At 34.2% G+C, this 17,971-nt stretch overlaps 1 protein-coding gene across 3 annotated transcripts; it reads right to left on the reverse strand.

Moving 5' to 3' along the window:
- Positions 1-398: 398 nt before the first annotated feature.
- Positions 399-16,018, reverse strand: LOC110099728 (cold-responsive protein kinase 1-like). Of its 3 annotated transcripts, none has more exons than XM_020826979.2 (7): positions 15,787-16,018; positions 8,553-8,689; positions 8,296-8,402; positions 8,009-8,219; positions 7,662-7,899; positions 3,222-3,372; positions 399-1,045 (listed from the first exon to the last, which is right to left on the reverse strand). In XM_020826979.2, the coding sequence occupies exons 2-7, from the start codon at positions 8,614-8,616 to the stop codon at positions 674-676; spliced, it is 1,143 nt and encodes a 380-aa protein (XP_020682638.1). In that variant the 5' UTR covers positions 8,617-8,689; positions 15,787-16,018; the 3' UTR covers positions 399-673. The 3 variants fall into 3 exon arrangements, with proteins under 3 accessions (XP_020682638.1, XP_020682637.1, XP_020682636.1); XM_020826978.2 differs by having other exon boundaries at positions 8,296-8,405; positions 15,793-16,017; XM_020826977.2 differs by having other exon boundaries at positions 8,296-8,405; positions 15,787-16,017.
- Positions 16,019-17,971: the final 1,953 nt, after the last annotated feature.

Genomic DNA, 17,971 nt, shown 5'->3' on the forward strand with positions numbered 1-17,971 from the left:
TCGATATCGCTCGGTACCGAGCGCCGAACCGGACAGGAGAACCGTCTGGTGTCCACACAGAATAGTAGATCGTCCGTAAGACATGATGGCCCTTCAAATTTCTCCAACCATAAAGCCAAAGCAAGTCTCATAGATCTCAGAAACCTTCGAAACAAAATTAAAAAAAATTTAGAGAGTTGGAATCCTTACCGCTAACCCGTCATACTTGCCACCACATACCCAAAGCCAACAAGTCCTTAATTTAAATAAAAAGATATGTATCTGAGTATTCTCAACTAAATCTGATCATGATGAAAGCCACAGTCATTAGCTTTGCTAAATAAGTACAATTCATAACTACTCAATCAAAATTGATAATCCATTTTATCTCAAAATAAATTTGATGATTGCAAACCCGCTTTAACTAAATTTGAATTAGACCAAATGATCTCCTTTCAACTAAAAGCTTTCTCAAAGCCAGCAAATGATGACCACCATAGCTCCAAATTTAATCTTATTATTTCTCTATATTTTCAGATATTATGGATCATATCTATCCCATGCACAACCTATATTTTTCTTAGATTGATACAATATTGCAATAGAAACAAAAAAAAAATAGTGAAGTTGTTATTTGAGCCCTAAATTGCCCAATATTTCCATCTAGGTCAATAAATTGAAGCTTCATAAATGGCTATGCACGATCAATTATTGCAGTGAAACTCATAGAAGCATGTGTGGTGTCGCCTGAAGATTTGGGCGAAGCTTCTGGAGGTGAGTTAATAGCAGAGAAGACAAGTGGGGCAAGATTCTGATTGTTCTGTCTCACTTTTAGATCCATAAAGTCAGTGATCATACCCGGCTCTGTGATTTCAAAGGAATCAACATCAATCTCACCTTCAAGGATCTTGACTACTGTAGACATGGAAGGCCGAAGCTTTGGGTTCTCTTGAGTGCAAAGGAGACCAACCTTCAGAAACCTGCAGGCCTCCTCAGCATCAAAATCACCATCTAAGGATGTGTCAATGATGCTTTCAAGCTTACCATTCTTATAGAGTGTCCACATCTGCAAAAAATAAATTCAAGATTAACAGATGTCAGACACCATAACGATATCATCTACATATGTACATACCAATTTTATGAGATGAGGTTTTTTCATTTCTCAGGGAAAGCATTCAGCAACTATTGCCAATGGTGTCAACAAATCAATCAGTTTGCGTTGAAACTTCCCTTGGTGCAGGCAGTAAGGTGAGTATTAGTAGATGTTAGACCGGTCCAGCCGGGACTAGCTTACGGGCGAAACAAAGGAGCTGTTCCGCCTCCTACAGATGCCGCGCGAGCCGCAAGCATTGTGGGAGCCAAATAGGAAAGTTTTTTTGGGGAATTAAGAGGGAGATTGAATGTAGGGACTGTTTATGGATTTCCTTTTGATTTGTATGCATTAAATAGTTTGTTTTCCTTAGCATCTTGAATTTGACTGAAATTTGAGATCACTTAGATTTATGTTTTCTTTGGGCTCTAGCGGCGTCTAGAGATTTGGGAGAGATCGATCCTCCTCTCGAATAGAGGATCAATTGTATCTTGTTATTTTCCATTTCCCTTTTATCAAATAATACAAATTATCATATTGTTTTTGTGGTTTTGTGTGAATTTTGGTAGAGAAAGCTTGCTGTTTTTCGAAGATTGATTGGAAATACTTGAGATCTACAAGTACTTCCTATCAGTAGACTAACTGCAGGAGGAGCCCAAGAGGATCTAATTCATGATAGGACATTTCATATTAAAGTGAACTTTCTGAACGTGTTCTACTACAATCATATAATAAGCATGATTGCTCTAAAGTTATTAGAAACCTTAATGTTTCTTTTGTTCTTAAAACAAGTGCTGAAATGATTCTCCGATCAATTACCCTACCCTTAATCTTGAATTGATTAATAATAGACCACTCCAATTTTTATGCATTTTTTCCAAAGCTAATACAATCAAGCTATGCTATGCTTGATGATTCTATTTACTCTGCTCATCTAGAAAAGTTTTCTCATAAAAAACTTCAATTTATTCAAACAGCATTTCAATCTAATCTTTGATGTTTAATTACTAGCATCTTATCTCCACTCAAAATACATCTAAATTGATTGCTGTCTATCTCACTTATCTCACCTTAGCTATGTAATATATTTCCTTTTCTCCGTCATTAGTACCTACTCAACCATATAAATCACCAAGAAAAGTATTTTTTGACTTGGTTAATTATCTTAGTAAAATTTTCAACTTTCATAGAACTCTGAAGTCTAAATAGTATTTGTTGAAATTTAAGAAATCCCATGTATAAAAATCATAGAAATATAAGAAAATAAATATCCAGAAACGGGTTTAAGTTGAAATTTCAAAAGGATTCTGTTAGACCGGTCCATTGGACCGATTCAGTTGGTCGTGCGGGACTGGCCCCTGCGAAACAGAGGTGGAAATCTTCCGCCTCTCCTGGAGGCCTATCCGACCGCAGGAGCTAACGGAGCATCTTTGGAAGGTTTTTTGAGGAAGTTTAGGACGGAAAGTGAATGTAGGGACTGTTTAGAGATTTCCTTTTGAATTGTATGCATTAAATAGTTTGTTTTCCTAGGGTTAGAGCATCTTGAATTTGGCTGAAATTGGAGATCTCTAAGATTTATGTTTTCTTTTGGGCTCTAGCGGCGTCTAGAGATTTGGGAGAGATCGATCCTCCTCCCGAATTGAAGATCAACTGTATCTTGCTATTTTCCGTTTCTATTTCATCAAAAAATACAAATTTTCCACTGTCTTCTTGGTTTTGTGTGGATTCTTGTGGAGGATTTTCGCTGTTTTTCTAACGATCGATAGGAATTACTTGACATCTTCAAGTGTTTCCTACCAAATTCCCATGACATTACTTCATCCAAACTTCTACGAGAATAAATCCGATTAACAAATACACAGAGCATGATGTGCGTACCAGGTTGCTAAGAAATTTATCCAAACAGAAATATTCATAGAATTCATCATTTTATATAAATTTAATTGTCGATGCATTCACACTTCCTCCAATTTCCAGAATACATTAAAAGAACAGAATTATAAGCTTGCAAGCTTAATTGAAATAACAATTGCTAACTCGATAGAATATACATAAAAATAGATTGTGAGCTAGATATGACACGGAAGATATTAATTTAATAAAAAAATGAAAATAACGCCTGCTGGCAGAAAATATACAATTTTCTTACTCTTTCAAGCAGAATCTGATCTTCATATGGTAATCTTGTGTTTGTGTGATTTCGTCCACTAATTATCTCCATTAGAAGAACACCAAAGCTGTATATGTCGGCCTTCCTTGTCAATTGCCCACGTACAGCGTATTCTGGAGCTAAATAACCTCTACACAATCAGAAACTGAAGTTAGAAGAAAAATTTGTCCTTTCTTATAAATAAGCTTTATTCTGATTATAGCCATATACATAGGATACTGCAAGCTTATTGAAGACTTCTAACTAGGGTTGTAAAAGGAACTGAGTAAGCACAAGCCACCAATCGCTCAAGTTTAGCTAGACAATTAATTGAGCGCAAGCTGTCTTTGAAGCCCAGGTTGGATGAGCTCCAGAAAGCTTAGGTTAGCTGTCTTCTCAAAAAATTGAGAAAATGAAGTTGAACCCAGGCATCAAGGTGATGGAACCATAGAAAGAACAAGAGATAAAAAACGAGAGAGGGGAATCAAGATTTCTAATTTTCTTTAATAACTTTGAATTAAAAAATCTTTGGATTCCAGTATTTTACAAAATTATCTTACGTAAGTTTATTAAATGAGCTGGCTCATGGCTAATAAGCCATGTTAGTTCAAGCCCAAATCATTTTCCGAATAAACTGGGTTTGTTAGAGATATTTTATCATCCTCAACGGATTGCATATTTTGTGATCGAACACGGCATAGAAAATGATATATTATCCCAAATGTCAAAAAATATCATTCTCTTATGGACTCAATGATAAATTTACAATTTGTATTTTAACAAAGATTTTTCAACACTCAATATTTAGTTGAATGAGGTTTATTTTATTATGGGGTATGAATGTCACATAGGGGCTTGCCCCTATGGTTAATTACATCTCAAGTATTTAGTACTTGATAATTTTTTTATTAAACTAGTGATTTCCTTTCTTTTGAAAATCATCAAAATATTGGCTAAAGGCTTTCATTTTAAAATTCATGAAATTATTGTTTAAAGATTTTTAATATTTAGAAATTTCAAAGAAAGAGGGGAATCAACTTTGATTAGAATTCTTGGAATGAGAGCCAAAGAGAGAAAGAGTAAGAATACTTGATTCTGAGAGAAACTCAAAAATACTCAAACTATCTTATGTTGGGCTTTATATTTTAGAATCCAATTTTTTTTTTTTAAATTAACAATTTTAATTTAGAGTGTTGGGGCTTACATTCCAACAACACAAGTTGGAGAAAATGCATGAAAGTTGAGGGCTAATGAAGTGATTCAAGTCAACAACTGCCTCAGACACTAGAACTAAGGTGAGGACTACTAAGAGGTAGAACCTCAAACCTAAGTCTAATGGAGTGCAAGGGACTTACAAACTACACCTCACATGAGGCATAGCCAGCCCGACCTCTGAATTTATTACTCTGTCTAGAAAGAGCTACAAGCTAACTCACCTAGTCACTTTTAAAACCATGACATCCAATTTCAATGCATATGAAGAGTAGGAATGTTATTTTGTTTAGAGAATAGTGATTACAACTTAGCTTTGAGGCCAAGATGTCTGACCATGAATAGTATGCAGAATGTTGATTCACAAATGCAGATTTTTTTTGTTATCTGATCTTTACGTGAAGACTTTTCGACATGAGACTCATTGGGCTATGCATAATCATTTTAAATTTTTTAAAAAATAGCTCCTTAAAAGAAGTCATGCAATTTTTCTTATATTTGAAAATCATTGAGCTTACAGTTGATTTTAGATTGCTTACATTTCAACGTGTAGAAAACTTATTTTTGTCTTAAGAGCCTACCGCATCAAAAGTCCAGACAACTGTTGACCTCAATTTTTATCGTGATTTCTCCTCGAGCATGCGTGATTGACTCGATTGAGCTCCGCGATCCCACTTTGGATTGAATCGACGTCGACTTGAGTTTAATTTCATCAAATTAACATAAGCAGATGAAATTGGACCCAAGTTGACTCGAGTCAAGTCAAACTATGTTCGATTCGAACCCAATTTCACTCCAATGTTTGAATGTTAACCCAATTGCGAGAAAATAAACAAAAATTGAGTTTTCAGTCAACTCAAATTTGTTCCCAAATCATGAAGCTTGATCGATGGGCCAAAATCAAATTGCAGTGGTCCGCATCTAGGCCAAAATCAATTCCCCTCCAGTACAGCCTTCGGAAGCCAGTCCAGTCGGCTGGCCAGGTGCTCAAACTTCTCAAAATATTCCACCACCGTCCCCTCATGCGTCAAGGCAAAGAATTGATCATAGAAGTCCCCTCCCTTGCTGATTCGGAAACGTTCCAACAAGCAATCTTTAAACTCCCTTTCGGTCCATTTGGGTCGTCTTGTTTCCCTCCACTGGTACCATGCTAAATATTTCCCTTCCAAGCACATCCTAGCTGTCGTCAGACTCTCCTTCTCCATCAGCATATTGACAATAAAGTACCTTTTACACCTTCTAGATCCACCCATGGGCATCATCTCCATAAAAAATAGGCATCTTTAGCTTCTTCACCCTCAGATCTCCTCCATTCCCCCTGTTTCCTCCATAATTTCCCATTACCCAAGGAGGCGGTTCCCCCCAAGTGTCCCAATCATCCCTTCTACGCTCATACCCAAACATTTCATCAAATTCTCACATTCTCCTTTCAAATTTAGCACCCCTTAGATCATAATAAATCCCTCTCCTTTCAATTTCAGCTTCCCTACGATCATAATTACCCATTTCCTTTTCAAATCTAGCCCCTCTCCCTCAAATTCAGCACCCCCTTGTTCATGCTCCACCTCCTCACACTTCTCCCCATACCCTCTACACGGCTCCTCTTTAGGAATAGACTCTAAGGGAGGTATTCTCTCTTTTTTCTTTCGAGTCTCCACCTCCTGATCTTCCCTTTGGCTTATTGGATAAGAGTTTTCCCCTCTTCCTGGGTTGTCGGAGGCTTCGCTCGCCTCTAACGACGTTGTTTTGGATTGGCCCTCGAGCAACTTCTTCAACATCTCCCCCAGGTTGGAAAAAATTCCATCCATCTTCTCGTGGATGGCTGAAATTTATCTTTTGACATCTGAAAGTTGAGTGTGGAGGTCTGAAATTTCAGTTTTCAATTGTCTGATCTCCCCTTCCAACACTTCTACCTTTTTTCCTGCCATAGGAACCTGAATTTAGGCTCCAATAGAAAAAAGAAACAAGTTTGACATGCATTATGGCCTCTAATCAGCAAAAACAACAAGATCGGATACGAAACACAACAAAATTCAGTGAGGAAGACTTCTATTTCAGCCCAGAAAATTGCTCTGATACCAATTTGATAGAAAATACTTGTATACACCTAGAAAACCCTTGCTAAAATCCGAGAAAATCTGCCACTTGCAAACAATTTTTGAGAAGGAAGACGAACAACAATGAAACAAATTTTATTTGATGAAAGATGAACAAAAGTAAATAAGATACAATGGAACTTCAATTCAAGAGGAAGATCCGACTCTCCCAATACCTAGCCGGCGGCTAGAGCCCAAGTATCTAAGAGAGATCTCAAATTTCAACCAAATTCAAGATGCCCCAATCATAGGAAAACAATCTATTTAATGCATACAATCCAAAAGGAAATCTCTAAATAGCCCATACGTTCAAATTTCCCTCCTAAACTCCTAAATCTTTCCTAATCAAAGCTTTTGGACTTTACGGTTTGAGTGGCACGAGCGGGAGGCGGAACTTTTCCGCCTCTGTTACACGCGAGCCAGTCCTGTATAGACCGGCTGGACCGGTCTAGCAAACATCAAGCTTTGTTGTGAAACCAAAGTGGCGACCCGCCAAACAGAAATGAAAATGAGAATGTTCGATGAATGAGATATTGAGTGTGGGCGATTGATTTGGTGTTGTGGATAGAAAATAAGAAATTTAATTATCATATTTAAATAAATAAAAATTTTAAATACAAGAAATAATATTTTAAAAAATATCATTAAATATATAAGACGTGTGTAGGACATGCATGCCCAAATTGTATTAATATTTTCTAATCGAACACGTTTTCGGCATATACGGTACGTATCGGAGGCGTGTCAGACGCGTGTCGTTTCGGACACTACACACCTCTGAGGATAAGTGTCGGTGCATCATAGCTCATCGTAAAAAACTTATGAGCTATTTATCAAGACAAACCAATACAACTCATGATTCAGCTTAGCTCGGTTACACGCCTTCATTGGAGCATCTCAAAATTAGGATATATATAAATTAGTCCGATACTTCCAAGCACAGACCTCCGAGTATGATACAATCCCAACAGTCTCCAACTTAATCCATTGAATTGGAGTATGTAAGACCACAAAGTCAGTATGGGTCTATAGTTGAACAAGCATATCAAAAATTGAGGATGCCGAGAATAGTGTATCAATTAAATATGTGAAGGATGAAAGGATCGAGGACAAGCTAAAGAGTTTCACTCACATTGTTCCAGCTACCTTGGTGCTAATATGGGACATATCAGCAGGAAGAAGCTTTGCTATACCAAAATCTGAAATTTTAGGAGTCAAATCTTTATCCAGAAGAACATTGCTTGCTTTGATATCACGATGCACAATGTGAGGCCGGACCTCCTCATGAAGGAATTTAAGTCCTCGAGCAATACCAATGCAAATTTTTCTTCGTGTTATCCAGCTGAATTGAATATTGCTATAATCCGTACCTAGAAATAGGATAAATTTAAATATTCTCAAAAGCTAACGCATATGGTTATGACAGTCACTGTAGAGAATATTACAACATTAAAAATCAAAGTGGAAGAAACAAGTTACCAAGAAGTGTTTTTGCAAGGCTATTATTCTGAAGGTAATTGTAAACCAATATTCTCTGGTTTCCATCCACACAGCAACCAATTAGACTAACAAGATTCTCGTGAACTACATTGGAAATCACAGTAAGCTCATTCAAAAACTCCCGCACTCCTTGTCTTGATTCAGAGGAGAGAACTTTAATAGCAACAATTTCACCATTTTTTAGCCTGCCCTGAGAAATTCAACAAAAGAACTACTTTAGAAGGTTCAGCTTAAGTTAAAGTAGAATTAAAATATACAACAATTACCTTATACACACAACCAAAACCTCCCTCTCCAAGCTTATTAGCGGGGCTGAAATTATCAGTGGCCTTCCGTAATACTTTGTAAGAGTATATTTTCACATTTTGTAGTACTTCTATAATGAAGATCAATATCAGCAGTTACTTTTCAATACAAATATAAATTAACAATTTCCAAGGGATAAGAGAAAATTTGTGTCTGAAGAACAAGATTCAACTTTGAAATGAAATACTGAAAAGTACCAGCCAAAAGATTTTCCAACCTTCATCAGATTTATCTTTCTGCCTCGATGAACTCTTCTTTAAAATGAAAGAGCAACAAGTCATTAGTTCTTAACTAAATCACTCCGCAAACTTGTTGATGAAGAACAACTGACTGTCTTATATGAACAGTAGCAACCTGCCAAATAAAATGCATTAATATGAGAGAAATATGCCCAAATAGTGCATAGACCAGAATTACTAATTCAAACTTGTGTTATAGAACATAAATGAACTAAAATGACACCTCGGACAATTTTTTCTAAAAAAAATTTAGCTAAATAATGTTTTTTCAGTTTATCTGCATGCATAAAATAATAATTCCGCTTATTTTATTTCTTATTCCTTGATAATTAATACTTAAGAACGTTGCAAAGTTCAAATTTCATCAATAAGTTATAGAACTTTTAGCGGCCGTATGTTATCACTTTGGTTTTTTATTTATATTTTAATTTGAAATAAAACTTGTTTCATATCTTAAAAATATATATTCGCTTATGTTTATGTTTTTATGGAGTCATCAGTGTTAGCGGTTGTCATGGTCGACAATGGTTGCCGATGGGGGGGGCGGGGGCCTAAATTAAAATAGTTATGCTTGTCGTGTCATCTTGTTAGAATACATTAAAATAGTTGTCCATGATTCTTTGGTGGTTCTCATTTGGAATGCCTTGCCCGATTAATACAACATTTTACTAGCCGGAAGCTGACAGTGGCGGAGCCAGAAAGAACCAAATTTTATTCATTAATTTTTAATTCTTGATTTTTAATCAAAGAGGCTGAACTGCTTGCCATTCAAAAAGGCCAATTATGTTTGTCGTGTCATCTTGAACTGCTTTCCATTCAAAAAGGTTGAACTGTGTCATAAATTTTCTTCCTTCTTTGTTGGATCGAAACTTCTACTAATTTGATTTCTTCTCCTTCACCGTCGTCAGAAATGAAGGCTCATTTCTTCTTCTTCTCGCTTAACACCAAAATTTTGACTACCTTAAAAAAAAAATTTGTCCTCCTCCAATTTCTTTTTCACACAAATTCCTCTCAATCTCAGCTCCTAAATTTCCCTTTTTATCATTCAACTTTATTGGATAGAGCAAAAGTTGATATTTCACATGAGGAGTCGTATTTATACCCTTTCGATCGCGTTGGTCTAATCGTTAACGCGTTTTTGTGCTCTCATGCTCCCCCACGCTCTGCTACTTCATTCGTTTAGTAAGGGGACCGGTCCAATACAGCTGGTTCTTATAACAATGGACATCATCCATATTGGAGATAGCTGACGTCTGTCTTGTTGGCAAAGACTGATGCCAACATTAGTGGCTACAACGAATGTCATCGTTGGCGACAATGATGAACATCAGTTTAATTGGCGATGAAGGGAATTTGCATTGTCAGCATCAACGTCATTAGCAACAATATGAGTCTGTGGTGGACACTATGGCAATGGTGACATCCAGTATCGACAATAATGACAATGGAGAGAGTTGGGTGTCATGGTTGATCTACGTCAAACAATGACGTTGGTTGATGGAAATAGTTGGGGGTGGGAAACATCAAGCATTTTTATTCGTTAATGTCGAGAATTAGTGTTCATAGGTTTCTATGTTGTTCAACAAAGGGCGTTAAGTGTTGATGGTCAGAGCTCGTGAATTCTCCAAGTACATGAATTATTTCTATCAAGTCTTCCCTACAATCACATCCCCCTTGTGTAAAAGTATATGATATTTATAAATTTCTTTAGGGGCATTCGGATTATTTCAACTCCAAAGCATTCCATTTGACAGTAGAAGTCGATCCCCATTAATTGTATGACATTTTCTAAACATCTTGGTGCCTTAGTAATATAATAACAACATCAAGCCTTTATCCTACTAAATGGGATCGGCTAATGAATCATTTTTCTCCATCATGTTCAATTAAGAGTCAAATTGTCATTTAAATCTAAAAAAGAAATGTCATTTCCAATATTTTCTAAACAAGTCTTTTTAGGTCTACATCTACCTTTCTTAATATAAGTCAAATCTAATACATCTACTCTCCTAACCAGGTCATCGGAAGACCGCTGTTTTATGTGACCAAATCATCTAAGGCCACCCTCTCTAATCGTATCTTCCATTGGAGCTGCTCCAACCTTTTCACATATATGCTCATTTTTGTATCATGTTTGTAAGAGTAAAGCTACTCATCCACCTAAGAATCCTCATCTATGCAACACTTAGCTTAATATTGTGCTTCTCTTTTAATGGCTAACATTTTGCACCATAAAGCATTGTTTCCCTTAAGTTTGAAGGGAACTTTTTCTATCACACAACAAGCCCAATGCATTCATCCACTTCAACCATCTAACTTGAATTTTGCTAATAATACCCCCATATATTTCACCATCACTCTGAATAATAGTCCCAAAATATCTAAAACGTGTACCCTTATTAATGACCTGATCGCCCAATGTCGCAAACCCTTCAGTATATCTATTACAACTAAAATTACACTTCATATATTCAATTTTAGATCTACTCAAATAAAAACCTTTAGGCTCTAAGATTGACTTCCATAATTCAAGTTTACCTTCAACTCGATCTCTAGTCTTATCAATAAGAAGAATATCATAGCAAAAATCATACACCAGGGTACAACCTCTTGTAAATGTCTACCGAGAACATCCATGACTATAGCAAAAAGATATGGACTTAAGGATGATCCTTGATGTAATCCAACTGAAATAGGAAAATACTTGATCAAACCACCTTGCGTTTGAACACAAGTAACAACACCTGCATACATATCCCTAATAACTTGAATATAAGCATTATCAACTCCTTTCTTTTCTAAAACTTTCCAAAGCACTTCTCTTGAAACTTTATCATATGCCTTCTTTAATCAATAAAAATCATATGAACCTCCTTATTCTCTCTATGCTTCTCTATCAAACCTCCCAATAAATGAATAGCTTCTATAGAAGACCTATACGGCATGAATCAAAATTGATTTTGAGAAACATTAGTATCACGTCGTAACCTATTCTCCATAACTCTCTCCCAAAGTTTTAAAGTATGACTCATTAACTTAATTCCTCTATAATTCGCACAATCTTGTGCATCACCTTTATTCTTAAACATACGAACCAACACACTCATTCTCCACTCATCTGACATCTTTTTAGTCTTCATTAAAAAGTTTAGTAAGTCGAGAAATTCCTTCATCTCCTAAGCATTTTCACACCTCTATTGGAATATCATCAAGTTCAATAGTTTTTCCACAATTCATTTTTATTAAAGCCTTTTTCACTTTGATTTTACTAATACGTCGATAAAAATAAAAAAATTTATTTTTATTTAGGATGTTAAGGTCACTAAAGTCAATCATATTCTCACAATCTTCATTGAAAAGTTTAGCAAAATATTTCATCCACCTTTGTTGAATATCTTCTTCAAATAAAAGTATTTTTTTTATTTTCATCCTTAATATACTTCACTTGCACTAAATCCTTACTATTCTTATCTCATTGTTTGGCAAACTTATACATATATCTTTCACTTTCCTTAGATTTATTATATAAATTATTAAAAGCTAAAATCTTTGTATCGTATATTACTTTCTTAGACTCCTTACAGACATCTCTATATATTTTCTAATTATCAAATTTTTACATATTTATAACAAATCTTCTTAATTTTTATCTTATCTTGCACATTTTAATTCCACCACCAACTATTTTTACTATTTGGAAATTTTTTCTTTGATACTCCAAACACATCTTTTGTAACTTTTGCAACATTCTAAATATCACTAATTACTTTTTCCCACATAGCATTAGCTTTGTCATGCACAGACAAAATTTTAAGATCTAAAATCTTACTAAAAAAATATTTTAGTTAATATTTTTTAAAAGTCCCCATCTAATTTTAGAACAATGTTTTACTTTATTTTTTATGTTATACCCCTTTATCTTAACATTCAAAACTAATAAGCGATATTAGATATATAAACTTCCACTTGGAATAACTTTAAAATCATTACAATCTAAACGGTCTCTTTTTCTTATAAGAAAGTAATCAATTTGAGTTTTAGATGTTCATCTTTTTTCTTAAATAAGGTATTAGCAATTGTCAAGTCATAAGCTATAGAAAAATATAGTATGATTTTATCCTCTTCATTAATCACTCCAAACTCATAGCCACCATGAATGCTTTTAAAATCATCTAACTTTCTATCAACATGTCCATTTAAATCTCCTCAAATAAAAAAAAATAAAAAAAGATATCTTTTGTAGTAATTTTTTAAGTCATTCCAAAATTTTAATTTTGAATTCATATCCAAACCTGCTTGAGGAGCATAAGCACTTATAATATTAATAATCATAGCATCAATAACAATCTTAACGGCTAAAATTATATCTCCATTTATATTAATTTTTTCTACATTATCCTTTAAACTCTTATCTATAATCACATATACATCATTTTTAGTACAAATCTTATCATAATATCATAGTTTAAATTTTAAACTATTAATCTACATAGTATTCTCTCCAACCCATTTAGTTTCCTAAATGCATAGAATATTTATCTTCCTATTAATCATAATATTTATTAATTTCATTAATTTGTCTGTAAGGAATCCTATATTTCAAGATCTTATCCTAATTTTAATTTCATGGATTAGTTTCTTTGCCCACATTCGTCCATGATATAAGAATTTTTGCCTATTTAACACTGCACCCGGGCACCGGTGCCTTAATAATAATGGAACTAAATGATCTTGTGCTAGTTGAATTCATATTTTTCACCCAAACTGTGAAGGATGTTTATTCAAATAGCTTTGAGAAAATTTCAATTATATTTCCAAGTGTTTGACTTTAATTTGAACTTAGATCAAGTTGCTCTTTGTATAATTAGGTCGGCCTTACCAAACCGGCTGTTTTCATTATAAATTTGTTAAAATTATAATTTGGATAATCCTAAAGTCTATTCAGAAAATTTTTTATTCAAAATTTTGGATGATTTAAGATCTAAATATTAAGTCAAGATCTGTGCTTGAATAGACAAATTTTGCTGAATAGATAAATTTTGAGTATTAAGCAATATAGAAGTTGAAAAAAAGTTAGATTTGGTATAAATGAGTGTGTTAAAATAGACATTTGATAAAACTAAAAGGGATGTGACACCGATTTGAAATAAATTTATTAAAAGCAAAGCTAGATGATTTAAAAATGCACAACATAAAGCAAAGGATAGCCAAAAAAAGATAAGCAAGAAATTATTAAAACAAAATGTCCATGAACAATAGCCAACAAAAGCAATATTCAGACTAGCAGAGGAGTGTGAAGGTTTCAACCAATCCAAACTAGTCAAGCTAAGTTTAAAAAAGATGATGGTGATTGCATGATTTAGGTTTTAAAGCAATAATACTACCTTGACGCTTATGAAACTAATTAGAACTTAGTGATCTAGAAGTAGCTTTCTTAAGGTAGTTCTGTCCATATTTGATACACAAACAAGGCTTGTTAATTTCATAATAAGTTTTTTAAAGTGATTAGAGCTGAGTTATGGAGGCAAATTTCTTTGAAGTGAGTGTCCATTCTCTCTATCTGTTTTTTAGAAGTCACTTCTTTAGAACTCAATTCTTGTGTTCGTATGGGGTGCATTAGTCTTTATTCTAATTTATCCTTACATTAATTTATACTATTTGAGTATTATGAACCATCATCCCATCAATTTTCTATTATTACATTGTTATTAGATCTAAAAAATTAAAACTAAAAGTGACTTCCTAGCCTTCAAAACTGAAACCCACTCATCACGTTTATGAAAATGTGCTCCAAAAATAAGAATTCACTTTCATTCACTTCCTATCAAATACATATTTGAACTCACTTCCACGTGATTGAGTTTCAATCACTCCCACTCGCTTAAACCAAAACAAAGTAGCCCTTAGTGTAGCATTCAGGGCAATTCTAAGGTCCGTTTTGAGTTCCCAAATTTGCATTTCAGATTTGTGTTGTAAATCACATCATTGGCTGATAAGCATTTATAATTTTGCTTATAAATTATGCCCTTTTCAAAGTGAACTTATCAACACTACATTTACAATCACCTGCTAATAACTTTATTCTAAAAAATCAACAGAAAAATTATAAGAATTTCATGCAACTAGATTTGCCTTCATGATTGCATAGAATTTCATGTAAACCAAGTCATTCATGTTAATGTTAAAATGTAAAATATACATTAGCTTCCAATTCGGATCGCCACAAAATTGTAAGTGCCCAATAATGAACTTAGAATCAACCCTGAAAGGTTTCATTTAGGAAGACGTGATATGTTAGGGTCCATTTGGTTGGCTTTTAAACGACTCTTAATACCACTTAAGAACCAAAAAGAGAAATAGTTTTTTTATTTTTTTTTATCTTAAGTGTGGAAGATTAGTGCTGCTTATCATGTTCCATTTGCTTAAGCATGACTAAGCCAAATTGACCTTCAACCTACCTTATCATAGCTTATCTTTTAATGGTTATCCTGTTGCATTTGATGATTCTAATAACATGAGTTTAAGCCTGAAACCAATCAAATTGTTTTCTTAACTTATTTCAGTTTAAAGAAGCTTATCTTTTTAGCAAACAAACATCTTAACCATGTTTAAAGGCTTAGCCTAGCTTAATTGAAGCCTCAACCAAGTAGGCTTTTAATCCCTAAACAATAAATTCCATTTACTCCATGTCCCTGGTGACTGTCTTGCCACTTCAAAGCCCATTCTTCCCATAAAGGGCGAAGTTAAAGTCTACCAATAATATCTTTACCCAAAAAGAACTCTGCGAAACCTAGACTTCTTAAAAAATCAACAGCAAACCTAACCTAGCAATAAATTCCCTACATGATTGCTAGAACAAAGATATCCTAAGAATTTCACAACATAACTATCTTCGGAAAAACTGAAAGGAGTAAGGACTGAATCTATATTAAGCAATTTCCATAATTTCCTATTACTAAGATAAGTCGCCCGCCAACAAGCTCAAGATTAGGGTTTTTTTCTATAGAATTTGAAAAGGAAATAGAAAGCTCATGATCAGTTGCATTCAATTACAAATTAATTTTGGAACATGACACTTTTACTGCAATCAAAGAAGATAATCCATAAGAAAAAATGGCAATTAACTAACATCACCTGAAAATTTATAGAACATCAAACACAAAAATAAAACAACTTTTCATTTGGGGAAAATATGCCCAATCAAGAACTTACTCTCACCGGCCACAGAAACGAAGTTATCCCACACGTCTCCGAAGTTAGAAAACTCAGCATCGAACTGTTTATAGAGAGTGAAAAGTTTGACGACGTCTGCCTTTGAAATTTACTTGAAATTCCAAGCGGAGGGCAGAGAAACGAAGAAGCCGTGGCCCAATGGGTTTCGTCTTCAGTCTCCCGACCCGTCTGAATCCATCGGAACGCGGAAGCCATTACCTACGAAGACATTTAAAACAAATTAAAAAAGAACGAAAGAAATTCATCTCAAATAAGTTATTTTCAAACTTGCGGGTCTAACCCGACGTGATCAACCCCTGATTGTATCTATGGCCGTAGGCTTGACCATTTATATAATCACAGTTGATATGAATTTTGATCTATAATATTAAGAAAAGAAAATAAAACTCATACTCCATGACCTCACCTTCCCCACTAATGGCGTCCGATCGTCGCCTATCAGCAGCTGTCACGAACTATCACATGTTGATGTTTGTTGCTACTGCGTGCACTAGGGGTGCAACTCGGGGTGTAAGTGAGTGGCGAGCCGGCACGAGCTTGACAAGTTTATGGATCGAGTTCGAGCTTGATGAGGCTTGGCTAGTGAGCTCGCGAGCCTGCTCAAATAATTATTACTATTTTTTTAAAAAAACTCATTTTATTTATTAAATTTAAATATTTAAATAATAATAATAATAAATGTTTAAATATTTAATAATATAAAAATAAATTACTAAATATTTTTTTAGTAAAAAATTTAATAAATTATTTTAAAAAACAATAAAAAAATTTGCAAAGATAAATAACTAGGAAGGGTTGGTGATCCTCTTGCCAGCACAAATTAACCTGTCAGCGTGACTGTAATGAGATATGACTGAGAAAGAGAAAGCGACAAAAATAAAAAGTTTATTAACTAAATTGGCATTTTATTATTTTTAATTATTTTAGATTAACTTAGTTGTCAATATATTAACAACTTTTCAATTATTAGTAGAGAAAAATTAGGATTGTTTATCATTTTTTATTATGAGTTAAGACTACTGACTTCAGAACAAATCCTCTTGTGACTATTTCTAAAATAAAAAATGTAACCAAAATTATTTTGCAGTTATTTGTATGTGATATGAAATATTCACAAATCTTAACTTAGGATATATTATTTTTTTCTTCTCATATGATAAATTATGAATCTCTTTTCATTATTTTTGTTCGCTTATTATGAATTTGATGATTAATTTTGAATAATTTGTGTGATCATGTACACTCAATTGGGTTAATTCTACGATAAACACTCAATATTTGGCTTCGTCGTTTTTGAAATCATGTATGATATATCATCAAAAATTAATCATGATTGGACACAAAAATCGAGGAAAAACCAACTTAAAAACTTTGGACGTTAAATCTAGGACCGTTAGAGCTTTGATTTCAATAATAAAACTAAAAGTCTGAAAAAGACGAACCAATCACACCAAATTCAACCCAATCCAAGCGGTCCAAATCGAAGAACTGAAGTGCATTCGGAAAGTTTGAATCATAAATTGGATTATTAATTGATTTCCAATGAGAGATGATTATAGTCGAAACAAGCAGCTCGACAAAACGAATCCAACGTGCTCAAAATCGTCAAATTTTGATATCATTAAGATACTCAAATGCTCGATAAACGGTCAACGATCATGGGAATCAATATCAACCGTTCATTCATAACACTCTTAGCCTGCAATTGATCTTCTTCATATTTACTAGTCATGTTACTCCAAAAAAATTTATAAATAGACCCCTCAAAAGAGAAGAAAGATAATGAAGAGAGAGAAAATATAGTTATCTTGTCACCAAATTCCTCCTTGACCACCGCCGAACCACCGTCGGAACATCGATCATCATAGAACCACTGACTGACGTCGAACCATCACTAGATCACTAGTTATCGTCAGACTTCTGTTCGGCCACCAATCAACACTGGACTTCCACCTACTATCTATCGACATCGGACTTTTGCCCAACTCTCCAAACTATTGTAATTTTACCGTCCTCAAGTTTCTAGATGGGTCAATCTTTGTAACCTATTCAAACAATTGTATAATCATTTCGACTTGGCGTGGCCCCGTGATTTTTCACTTTTACAAGATTTTCCACGTAAAAGTTTTGGTGTTTTTATTATTTATGTTTGTGAGCTAAATAC

The sequence above is a fragment of the Dendrobium catenatum genome, unplaced genomic scaffold (genome assembly GCF_001605985.2).
Source record: "Dendrobium catenatum unplaced genomic scaffold, ASM160598v2 fragScaff_scaffold_253, whole genome shotgun sequence".
NCBI lineage: Eukaryota > Viridiplantae > Streptophyta > Magnoliopsida > Asparagales > Orchidaceae > Dendrobium > Dendrobium catenatum.